The sequence below is a fragment of the Myotis brandtii genome, unplaced genomic scaffold (assembly GCF_000412655.1).
Source record: "Myotis brandtii unplaced genomic scaffold, ASM41265v1 scaffold744, whole genome shotgun sequence".
NCBI lineage: Eukaryota > Metazoa > Chordata > Mammalia > Chiroptera > Vespertilionidae > Myotis > Myotis brandtii.
The window spans coordinates 621,582-634,112 of record NW_005370965.1 but is presented as its reverse complement, the minus strand read 5'-3'; the positions used below and the strand labels follow the sequence as shown (position 1 = coordinate 634,112).

The 12,531-nt window shown below is 36.7% G+C and overlaps 1 protein-coding gene across 8 annotated transcripts in view; it reads left to right on the top strand.

The window, feature by feature from the left end:
* GIGYF2 (GRB10 interacting GYF protein 2) overlaps nucleotides 1–12,531 on the top strand; it is a 141,443-nt gene that overhangs the window by 44,815 nt on the left and 84,097 nt on the right. For 7 of the 8 annotated variants that reach the window (XM_014530579.1, XM_014530578.1, XM_014530574.1 and 4 more), the window contains 3 exons: nucleotides 1,070–1,178; nucleotides 6,479–6,590; nucleotides 7,600–7,640. In XM_014530579.1, the coding sequence (XP_014386065.1) occupies nucleotides 1,070–1,178; nucleotides 6,479–6,590; nucleotides 7,600–7,640 (262 nt within the window). The remainder of the gene's footprint in view (nucleotides 1–1,069; nucleotides 1,179–6,478; nucleotides 6,591–7,599; nucleotides 7,641–12,531) is intronic. The other variant, XM_014530581.1, reaches the window with a different exon arrangement.

Below are 12,531 nucleotides of genomic sequence, written 5' to 3'. Positions count from 1 at the left end.
TTTTCTTAAGTCTCACTTCTTGCCCTTCTCCAGGAGTGTCCTTGGCAATAGCCATGCCCAAGTTGTATTTTCCTCAGTGCACCGCACGTCTGTACTTGTGCACAAATGTCTGTTAGGTTCTAAGTATATAGGAAGTATTCATGTAGGGATATATTCCAGCATTTTCTGTGCTTAAAACTGTTGTGAAATCTCCTTCAAATTAAATTAAAGTTGATTCTTGAACAATGTAGATGATAAGGGTGCCGACTTCCCATGTACTTGAAAATCTGCTTATAACTGCTGTATTTTATAGACCATTTTTCAAAGTTTTTATACTCTTGCTTCACCTTTTCCTCAGTTCTATAAACATATTTTTGATTCCCAGGCCTCCTGTCTTTCTCTTATTTGTGAAGGATGCCCACCCATTACTGTCTTAATGTACTGGACCCCATTCCAGATTGGCTGTGGGGTGCAAGTGTAGGTGAAGACTGATTGGGGTTTTGTTTATTTTTTCAAGCATTTCCTCCCTCTCTCCATTAAGGTAGTTGGTCTTAAGTAAATTATTTTTTGGCCCTTCCCCATCTACTTCCGATTCATGTCATTCTATTAACTACTACTTGGAGTTGCTGATTCACTTTGGTGAGCAGAATGAGGCAAAAATTATCATTCATTTTGCTCTTTATCACACTACTCTTGATTCAGACCTTTTTTGTGACTCCCTCTCATTTCTACTTTTCACTAATTGAAGGACCCTTTCAAATCAGATCTCTTACCAAGTTTTCTCTATAATGATGCATATTTACCATGCCTGCTTTGGATGTATACAGATTTAGAGTTTAATATTTCTTCACAGAATCTAGCATAGTGTAAGGCTTTGGTTGTCAATGTTTGTTGATCTGAAATGTTTATTTGAAATTTTTAGCTAAAATCAGGATTTGGATCATCTTAGTATGTTGTGTAGTTAGGGTTTCCCATTGTTATTAGTAATTATATGCATTTTATAGATGCAACGGGAGACGGGGAGAAGCACCATGTAGTTTTATCTGTTTTATCCATTTTTTTCTTTCTTTTTAATTTTTTTTTTTGGCAGAGAAACTTTTCCATGTCTGTAAATAGTGCCGCTGTCCTGCGATTGACAGGACGAGGAGGAGGAACAGTGGTGGGGGCTCCTAGAGGTCGAAGTTCTTCAAGAGGGCGAGGTGAGCTTTTATCTGAAAAAGTAATAATGGAGGAGGAGGTGGAGGATAGGAAATCACTTTAAAAATATTTTAATACTTGATTTTTTAAAAAACTGCTCTTTGACATTAACTGCATACTAAATGTCCTGAACATTTGCTTTCTGAACCATTTTTTAAAATGTATTTTTTATTGATTTCAGAGAGGGAGGGAGAGGGTGAGAGAGATAGAAACATCAATAATGAGAGAGAATCATTGATCGGCTGCCTCCTATACACTCCCTACTGAGGATTGAACCCGCAATCTGTGCATGTGCCCCAATTGGGAATCGAACCGTGACCTCCTGGTTCAAAGGTTGACACTCAACCACTGAGCCACATCAGCCGGGCCTGAGACATTTCTTGATGTATCTGCTTCACAATCCCTGATGTGGAACAGACGAGGTTAATTCTAGCTTAGATATTTGAGTGTGAAGCATTCTAGATGGTCCTAGTTAACTTTTGCAAATCTTTGTCCCCAGGGAGTTTTGCACTTGGAGAACCAGAGTTCCATGAAGTGCCTTGGCTGCTGGAGCAGCACCAAAGTCCCTGCAGGCTTCTGTGACGCAGGGTTTCTATATAAGGCCACGTGTCAAGGGTGTCCCAGCCCCAGAGAGACTTTAGTAAAAGTTGTCTCATCAAAATTAGGGCTGTTTTAGGGGGTAGAATAAAAAATAGTTATGTAGCAGTCATTTAACCTACATTTTACAGATTTGTGTCTTATCTTAGAACAATTCCTATTTCAATATTACTTGTTTTTTTGATATCTGCTCTCTATTTTGGGTTTGTTGATTTTCTGCTACTTAAGGGCATTCTTGATGTTTATAATATAAATATTTACTTGAGCACTTATGGCTAAATCATAGTAGTAGTCTAAATATCCCTTGTCATTTTATTTAAGAGGTGCTTTAGAAATGCAAGAATTGGGTATCTGCTACGGCAGAGGCCATTGTGTCTGCATATCGCACCACCCAGATTGTCATGATTATGAGTGTGGAGCATCTACATTATTTTTTCTTTCTTTTTAAAAATATATTTTTATTGATTTCAGAGAGGGAGAGAGAGAAACATCAATCATGAGAGAGAGTCATTGATCAGCTGCCTCATGCATGCCCCCTAATGGGGATCGAGCCCGCAACCCAGGCATGTGCCCTTGACTGGAATCGAGCCTGGGAACCTTCAGTCCGAAGGCTGATGCTCTATCCACTGAACCAAACCAGCTAGGGCTAAATTCTTTTTTCTTAAAGTTGTGTCTTATGAATAGAGTAATTTATACGCAGTCTTTATAGAGACCATATTTAATTGTGCATTCCTGTGAAGAGGTTTCTTTTAGTAGTCCATTCAAAATATGGAATGCAGGTAACCTTTACGAATTCGTAACCTTTACGAATAATGTAAAGGTTAATGAAAACTCAACTTGTAGGCTTGTTACTATTACTGAGTTATATTTGTTGTACATGTTTTTTTCTTCTGAATTATTTGTCAATGTCTAGAATGGTGGTTTTTAACCTGGGGAGTTGTTAGAATCATCTGTAAAACTTACAAGAAATACCTCTGTGAGAGACTACTTGGATGATGAGATTAAGGTATGTGTGTGCTTCAAAAGCTCCACACACCATCGAGATTTCCAAGTGCATTTAGATTCCATTGATCTCGAATTCGACTTGAGATGTGTGCATCTATCTTGGTGGTGCAATAGTGTTTTGGAGACAGCCCCAATCTGCTATTGGGTGTTTCCTGTATTTCTCTGCAGTGGGCTGGCAGCAAGGAGAGGTTGCATGTTCTCAGCTTTGTCTCCAGTGCTTTTCAGGGCAAGACATAGAGAGATCTTATTAATCAAAAAGTGTGGCCCACAAGCCAGCTGTTTTATGTGCCTCAAGTGACTATCAACTGTGTGTGCTGCAAATACCAGCCAGTCTCTCTAAACAGGCTTAAACAAAATTCCATATCGAGGAACAAATGAGGGATTGATAAATTTCTCCCTGCTTTCTGGTTTCTTTGAAGTGTAGGGTTATCACACAGAATAGAAGTCTTACATTCACAATTTAAACAGGGCATGCACAAAAGATAGATACTGTGATGAAAGCTGTGACTTAACATCAGTGTGAAAGAATGGCTTGAAACTTAGTCAAATGAATGAACTGACTTTGTGAAAAATACTTCTAACACCATTGTCCCAGTTGTGATTCTTTTTAATGGATATGGTTTTATCATCTTCACTCATTACTTAATTTTAACTTGTTGGTTAAATAATGATTATTTTGGCTTTCTTCCTTTTTTAATTTTTATCATTTTTTGCATGGGCAGAGCTAATATTAGATGATAATCCTGCCTCTTTCCAACTTGAGGGAATGTTGATTTGAAAATTGACTGATTCCCCAACTTCTAAAGATCACAAACTAGTAAAATTTACACAAATAAATGGAGGGGAAAACAACATAGTTGTCATCTTTCTATTTTATCTGGTTAAGATGTTTAATAAAAAAGCAGATTCATACAACTGTCAGCCACCGTCTTCATTAAAAGGAAATATATTTTAATCCCCCAAAAGAATAGTGTGAAATCTCAGGTAATAGGTCAGTCCTTTAAATTGAGCTTTATGAAAGATTCATGTTATATTTACTTGCTCCTTCTTATCTGGGAAGTACACTTATAAATGATTATGGACTTTGTGCACTTTGAAGGTTATTTCTACATTCTACAAGCTGGGAAGCTCTAGAACCGATTGTTTTTATGTGCCCACTTATAAAGCTTTAGTCTCATAAGGAGGTCTAGTGCTCACCCTAATCATAACTGGCAGAAAATCTTTTATCTGTGGTTTGGTTGATTTTTGGGCAACCTGGAGGCTATTTTTCCTATTCGTACTGGTATGTTTATAAAACACTTTTTCAAGGTGATACATATTTAATGGCTTTCCAGAGAAAATCGTTCTCTAAAAGGACAGGATACTGTTTTTCTTTCACCCTCAACATTATTGTAGGGATCATCCCAGTATTGCATAACAGTTTGTATTAGACTGTTTTAGGATGACCTTAAATAAAATGTATACATTTCCTAAGGAGAGAGTTACTGAAATTGGGAGTTGACTTTCAGTTGACTTAAAGTTGACACAACTAGAAGGTAAGTTTAAGATAATTACAGTTCAGCCCTAGTCCTCACCTATGTTTTACAAATGAAGACATGGATACTTGGACTCTTAAGAAGGTACACATTGTTCCTAAGATTACCCACATACAATCCTGTCCATTATTTTTGTATTTCCTAGTAAGATGTTAAAGTACAACTGTATTCTGAATCAATTCTTGAGAAATTATAACCAAGATGTAGAAATACTGCATGGATATTTAAAATAATTATTTAACTCAATTGTATTTAGCTCTGGAATGCATCCATGCTTTTATTCAAGATTCAACATCACTTTTCTTTGGGTGGTTTTACCCTGTTGGAGAAGTTGAGCTAGGGATGATGGCTTAGATTTTGTCTAGGTATAAATACATCCCTAGACCCCCCACCCTCCTTCAATTTTCAAGCCTGTGTGTTGGAAACGAATGGTGCATATTAGTTGGGGAATCCTCACGCTGTATAGAAAGTATAAAGCTCACAATTCATACTGTCTTTTGCCTCTAAACCCAGCAATTGTGTATATAACCTTCCTGACCCAAACTATGCAGCTATATCATTTATATAAGTGGAATCACTTTTTTTTTTTTTTTTTTTACCAGCTAGGGCTGAAAGTTAGAAACATCGATGAGAGAGAAACATCCATCAGCTGCCTCCTACACACCCCCTGACTGGGGATGTGCCCATAACCAAGGTACATGCCCTTGACCAGAATCGAACCCAGGACCCCTCAGTCCGCAGGCCAACCCTATATCCACTGAGCCAAACCGGCTAGGGCTGGAATTACTTTTATGTGCATTGTTCTTTGGCATGCTTTTGTCTTTCAACAGAATAATGTAGTTTAATAAAAATATACATATATATTTTTATTGATTTCAGAGAGAAAGGGGGAGAGAGAGAGAAACATCAATGATGAGATAGAATCATTGATCAGCTGCCTCCTGCACACCCCTGCTGGGGATCGAGCCCACAACCCAGGCATGTGCCCTTGACCGGAATCGAACCTGGGATCCTTCAGTCCACAGGCCAGCACTCTATCCACTGAGCCAAACCGGCTAGGTACCGTGGTCAGCAAGCTGCGGCTCATGAGCCACATGCGGCTCTTTGGCCCCTTAAGTATGGTTCTTCCTAAGCCTTAGGAGTACCCTAATTAAGTTAATAACAATGTACCTACCTATATAGTTTTAAGTTTAAAAAATTTGGCTCTCAAACAAATTTCAATCGTTGTACTGTTGATATTTGGTTCTGTTGACTAATGAGTTTGCCGACCACTGGGCTAGGGCAATAATGTAGATTTTTTTTAAGTGGTAGTACTTTATCTTTTGTGGCTTCATAGTGTTCTCCTGCATTTTGTCAAAATTTATTTAGCCAGTCCTTATTGATTATATATTGTGTTTTTTAATTACAGTGAACATTTTTTATATGTATGCATTTGCATATTTGTGAGATTATTTCTATTAGGATAAATTCTAAGTTAGATTTGTTGAGTCAAATTTTTATAGATCTAACCAATTGCCTTTAGTAAAGGCCATTTTACACTTAAACCACTAGAGCTCCTAAATCCCTACATCCACACATTCTTATTAGCTCTGTGCTTTGAAATTCTTTGTGATACTTTTCTTCAAGGTTTGAGCAAAGAGGAAAGTGCCTTTGGTTTCTGTGGAATATCCTTTAAGGAGTTAGTTCATAAAATTGATGGTCTAAAGTTGACCCTATTAAATTATTCTTCCTCTGGAGTTAGATAAATTATTTTTATATTTGTACTTGGCTTTTGTACTTTATCTGCTCTCTTTGTAAACTCTCTAAATCTTCCATTTTTGTTGAAAATAATAAAAGTTTTAACTTGTAGTAATTGTTTAGTAATCACCTTAGAATTTCACTATTGGACTTTTTATTAAAGAGCTTAATATTGACACTGTTTCTTGTTCAGGACTGGGACTGGGACTCTTACACCAGTTTACTAACTTGTTTCTTTCAACCTCCTGTGGTCTAGCTACTTCAGTGCCATCGTTGGTCTCACAGGTAAAGATCCATTGGGCCTCGCTAAATATTTAAATGTAGACATTCTGCTTTGTATAGAGACAGAACTTCAAAGATTAATCTTTGGTGTTAAACATGTGCCAAATGTTGACATTTGATTATCATTTTTTCTATTTTCTTTTCAGGCAGAGGCAGAGGTGAATGTGGTTTTTACCAAAGAAGCTTTGATGAAGTAGAGGGTGTGTTTGGTCGAGGAGGTAGCAGGGAAATGCATAGGTCGCAGAGCTGGGAGGAAAGGTAACTAAAGGTTCCACATCTTGGTATAAAGGTTACTTGGTGTAAAAAACGTATGTTCTGCTTTTTGTAGAGGAGAAGCCACTTTATACAGTTACAGGTTTTCTTCTTTTTTTTTAAATTCTCAACTGAGGATATGTCCATTGATTTGAGAGAGAGAGAGAGAGAGAGAGAGAGAGAGAGAGAGAGAGAGAAACATTGATCTGTTGCCTCCTGTAAACACAGCCTAGGTATGTGCCCTGACTCGGTATTGAACCTGAAACCTTTTAGTGTATGGGACAGTGCTCCAACCGAGCCACCTGCCAGGGCATAAGTTTTCATTTTTTAAAAGTGCTGTTAATTATTAAATGTCAAGCTATATGTAAAAAAATTTTAAATGATCTTTATTTAAAAGGAGCATTTTAGATAAATAGGTTATTTATCTGCTTAGATATTTAATAGTTAGATTTGCTGTTTGATGAGCATTCAGTGGGAAGCATTGACATTTTCTCGTTTGTTGCAGTTAATCAAAGCATCTTCTCTATATTGTTTGTGAGAAAGATGTATGTGTGTAGATGTCCACTGTGATGATATTTATAATATGAAATAACTGGAAACAAGTCAAACAGCAATACCAGCATGGTTTCTAATATAATGGTGTATCCACACAATTAATTCTTTATAACCATTAAAGTTAGGTTGATTTTGAAAATATTTCATGATGTGGGAAAACACATTGTTAAACATATCTAAAAACTGTGCAGCATGTATTTAAGCATATATCTAATTTAAAAATGTCTAATTAAAAAATAACATTTCTGTGTCAGAAGCTAACTATTATATGTGAGATGATGGATATTTTTATTTTCATACTTGCTTTTCTGTAGTTTCCAAATGTTAGGCAATAGCCATTTATTTGTTTTATAATTTGAAAGAGAAAAAAATGCTATTAAAGAAACATAGGAAAGTGTGTGTTGTGGATGGAAAATCTGTATATTATTCTCAAATCTTGTTTGAAACTTATCTTTTCTAGGGGTGACAGGCGTTTTGAAAAACCAGGACGAAAAGATGTAGGTAAGGCTTTCTTACTGTTTTGAAGTATTTTTATCTGGATTTCCATGATACTAGTTTTTATTTATTATTTTATTTTATTATTATTATTTTTATTGATTGATTTCAGAGAGGAGGGGACAGGGAGGGAGAGAGAGATAGAAACATCATAAGATGATGATAAGAGAGAATCATTGATCGGCTGCCTCCTGCACGACCCCCACTGGGGATCAAGCCTACAACCCGGGCATGTGCCTTGACTGGGAATCAAACTGTGACCTACTGGTTCATAGGTTGATGCTCAACCACTGAGCTACACTGGCTGGGCCATGATACGGGTTTTTAACAAGGCTCCCACATAGGATACATTTATTAAAAATTGACTCAGTTACCTGCACCTCTCCAGTAGATGGGGTTGTAGCATTGTTGCATTGGAATTTCATGGTCACTTAAGAGCTCTATTGTATGGAACCATGCTGTGGCATACAATCATTAGGGTTTACTTGATTTTACTTTTTAGGTCTGTGTGTTCTCTGCAAGGCATATATTTTTTATTAAGGGTATGTTGTGAACTGAAATTTCAAGTTAGGAATCAGTCTATTAACTTCTAGCATCTCAAAGGTGCACCCAAAGAGAAAATGCTAGAATGTTGGCTTTTGTATAAGAGAGCAAAGGCTAACATTATGAATGTTCTTTAGTCACTTATTTGGTCTTTTTGATGTGTAATCTTTTTTTCTTGTTTTGAAATGAGAGCAGTCAAAATAAATTGTATATTTAAGGTATCCACTGAATTAAGACAAACATAGTAAGAGAACAGAATTTCATTGTTTATGGTGAATGAATCAGTTTATATTAAAGCTCTATAATGTTAAGATGGGCTTTCTGACTGATTAAAGGTACTGCCTTAAAAACTACCAGTAGGTATTATTAATATCAGAGAAAAGTTCCAATTCATAGTAACATTACAGTTATGAAAATTACTATCCAAATTCCAAATTCCTAGAAGTACCAGGCAAGTTCTGCAGGGCATGATTCTGACAGTAGTAAACATTTCTCAAAAATATATGGTAGATAGGCAAATATCATTCACAGACTGATTTACAGATTGTTTTTTTAAAACAAAGTAGTTACAATACCATTTTTGCATCACTGTTTCCATATCAAAACTCATTTTAACATCAGTTATTTAAGTTTCTCATTTATTATCATGGCATTAGGAATATAAATAAGAAGCCATTAAATGAGTGTAGCATGAAGAAATTTGGAACAGACTGGGTAGATAACTTATTGCTAGCGGAATGGCTTTACTCATATTGTAGACCAGGGGTGGGCAACGTCCAGTGCCCATGAAATCATTTGGTCTGGCCCTGCCAAGGCATTAGGGGTGAGTTAATTAAATGTTTGACCAAATATAGCAGGCTAGTTTTTAAGTTGATAATTTTGTATGGCCCGCGAATGATGTTATAAATATCCAAATGGCCCTTTACAGAAAAAAGGCTCCCCACTCTGTTGTAGACTATTGGATAGGTACTATCTTTGGGGGATTTGTCAGGACCTCTGCTCCCATCCTTGTTCGATTCAGTACTTTTCCTAGTGAATGCAGAGAGGTAATGAAGAACAGTTTAAAGAATACAGGGCTTTGGAGTCAGAAGACCACGAGTAATCTAAGCTCACAGATATTCAGTAGTATCATAATAAATGGAGCTGGTAATGTTTTACATAATTATTGGGATTAAATAAGAGTGTGTGAACTAATTTATTCATTTAATGATTATTGAGTTCCTACTCATATAGTCCTTGTGCTAGGTGATAAATAATTATTTCTTTTCACTGGATGACAGTGTTGGTGTGGGATCAGATTTTCAAGTCATTTATGTCTAGAAGAGGGATAGCTATAGAGAGGAATAGTTGGAACTTAGGGTCAGAATTAAGGTGGAACAAAAGACCAGATGGAAGTTTAACAGCAGAAAATGCAGTTTTGCATAAATAAATTCCACAACTTAATATAGGGAGCAGTTGTGTAACAGCAGCCTTCTGGGGAAAGGCACAGCCCTTTTATCTAACTGCTTAATGTTAATCAGTAGTGCCAGTGTGTCCAAGTACAGCATTTACTAGAACTAAAGTGTCCTCAATGAATCAGGTGATAGAGAGACCCACTGTATTTTATGTTGTCACAGGAGAACTTAAGTATTGTGTTCAGTACTGGAGCCACACCTTGAAAAGGATCCATAGATTGGAATAGGATGATTGGACATTTGAAGTCCCGTGTTGGGGAATGCATGAAGGAAATGGGTCTGTTTACATGTGAGGCAAGATTGTGGACAGGACAGAGGAGAGTTTATAGGATCACTGTCTGCAAATATTTGTGTAAGAGGGGAATTTGACTTGCTTTGTATGAGTCTAACAGGCAGATTTAAGGAGGCAGATATTTGACAGTCTTAAAAAGATCTAATAGAGTTGTCTGAAAATGAATTGGATTGCCTAGTAGTGAGTTCCCTGTCATGGGAATAGCTTGATTTTAACTGCTTGAGTGAGAGTCACACTTTGATGATTTGGACTAGATGAGTATAAAGATCCTTTTATCATTATTTGCCTTTCTCACATTTTAACTCTTTAATTCAATAGGGTAATTTTCCCAATCATCCACTGTTAAGAATATAGCCTCTTTTCTTTGCAAATGCAAAGAAAATGTATATTTTTTTAAAAGGCAGGTTCCATAAAACTAAATTGATGTGAAGTGGTTAAGAATATTAAGAAAGTGTTTCTTACTAAAATATCAGGGCATCTTCTGCAAATACATATTCAAATATATAATAGTGGCTTTTTGATAAGATGCTCACTTTCAAGATATTAACTGTGTTAATTATTCTGAGCTCTTTTTGTAAGTAATCCACTTTTGTTGAAAATATTTGCTCATAATTGTATCTTATACTGTTCAGGAACAACAGTACTAAACTAGTTTGTTGGGACACTGATATACTATTGATCAATTGTGAGGTGTCCTATGACATTAAATTAAGATAATTTGAGTACTGAAGATTCCAGAATGATTTTTTTTTTAAATTGGAGTTGGTCCTTATGTATTTGCTTCTTATGTGGAGAGAAATGGGTGTAATTAGAGATATCTGGGTAAGAATCAATCATAACCCTTATGAACACCCATGGGAGAATGTAGAAAGAGGCCTATGATAATGGATTCCTATTTAGTGGGAATTGATTGCTCCATAGGGGGAGATCAGTTCCAGCGATCATCTTGTATGATTCTGTGAGGATGAAATGAAAAGATGATTAAAAAATAAGAAATGGTCCAAATGATACCAATAGGTTCATAGCCCAGTGTGACACCATTAGTGCATTTGGTGTGAAATACATTGAAGTAGACCAAAAGCAGTTTTTGGTTATTAGGTCTCTGCTGGCAGTTAGTAATGTGGGCTTGTATATAAATAAAACTAGGCCTTATGATTTTTAGTATCTTCTTGTCTTCAGTTTGTTGGCACTATCATGGTATCTGCATTGGTTTCCAGAAGCACTATTTAAGTTGATCTAACGTGGTCTTCCTGATAATGTATCCGAGATACATCACTGAGCTCCCAGGTGGTCCAGATTAGTGAGCTGTGCAGCCAGGAAGTAAGAGCTGCTATTTCCACCTCCCAGTAATTTCTCCCTCTTTCTATTTGCACTCCATTCTCCTGAAATGATAACGGCATCTTTGCAGAAAACTTTTAATTCTTTTTGTTGTTGTTGTTTTTTGGTTAATCCTCACCCAAGGATATTTTTCCATTGATTTTTAGGGAGAGTGGAAGAGAGAGGGAAAGACAGAGAGAAATATCGATGTGAGAGAAACAGATTGATTGGTTGCCTCCTGCATGAGCCCTGACCAGGGCCCGGGCCAGGGAGAAGCCTGCAATCGAGGTACGTGCCCTTGACCGGAATTGAACCCAGGACCCTTTGGTCCCCAGGCCAGTGCTCTCAGAAAACTTAATCCTTAATGTAAAGACTGTGATTCTTTGAAGTGAAAGAATTATGAACAGTGTTTTTGGAAGCTTTCAACCCACTAGACCAGTGATTTTCAACTGGTGTGCTATGCCATACTGGTGTGCTGCAAGAATTTTTGAAACATGCAATACCTGACTACTTTAGTCAGGGGTAGTGACCTCTTTTTGCTTACTTAGATTGTAAAAAATAAAAGAGACAACTTCCCTAGCCAGGTGGCTTGGCTAGTTGGATCATTATCCTGTACACCAAAAGGTTGTGGGTTCGATTCCCAGTCAGGGCACATACCTAGGTTGCAGATTTGATCCCCATTTGGGGTTCGAATGCGAGACAACTGCTTGATGTTTCTCTCCCACATCAATGTTTCTCTCTCTCTCTCTCAAAAAAAAATCAGTATAAACATCCTTAGGTGAAGATTTTTTAAAAAAAGCAAAAAGAAGAGACACAACAAGACATACAGAAATGAAAACAGCCAACACAACAATAGCCACCAGTGTGAATGAATCAAAATTACACCTTTTTCTTTTATCAGATTGGCAAAAAATATACTTCTTCTGGTGTGCCGTAGAATTTTAGTAATTAGTTTATGTATGCCATGAAAATTAAAAAGGTTGAAAATCGCTGCCCTAGATAAAAGTTTTTAATTGCATTTCTTAGTTGTCTATTTTTTAAACATTTAAAAAATAGCGTTAGTATACCAACTAGAGGGGGTTTTTTTTTTGGTCGGGGTGGGTTTAGGGGCAAGTCATTCTAGCTTTCAGATACAAAGTTAATGTGTAAATAGTGTACTTAAATGGAGAATTTACTGCATCTATAAGGGAGGCTTAGATCCCAGATCTTTCTCATTCCCTTTGTTTTGTCATTTTGGGAAGTTTTGCTTAACTGTTGGAATTGTGATCTATGAAAGTGACATAGAGCTCTT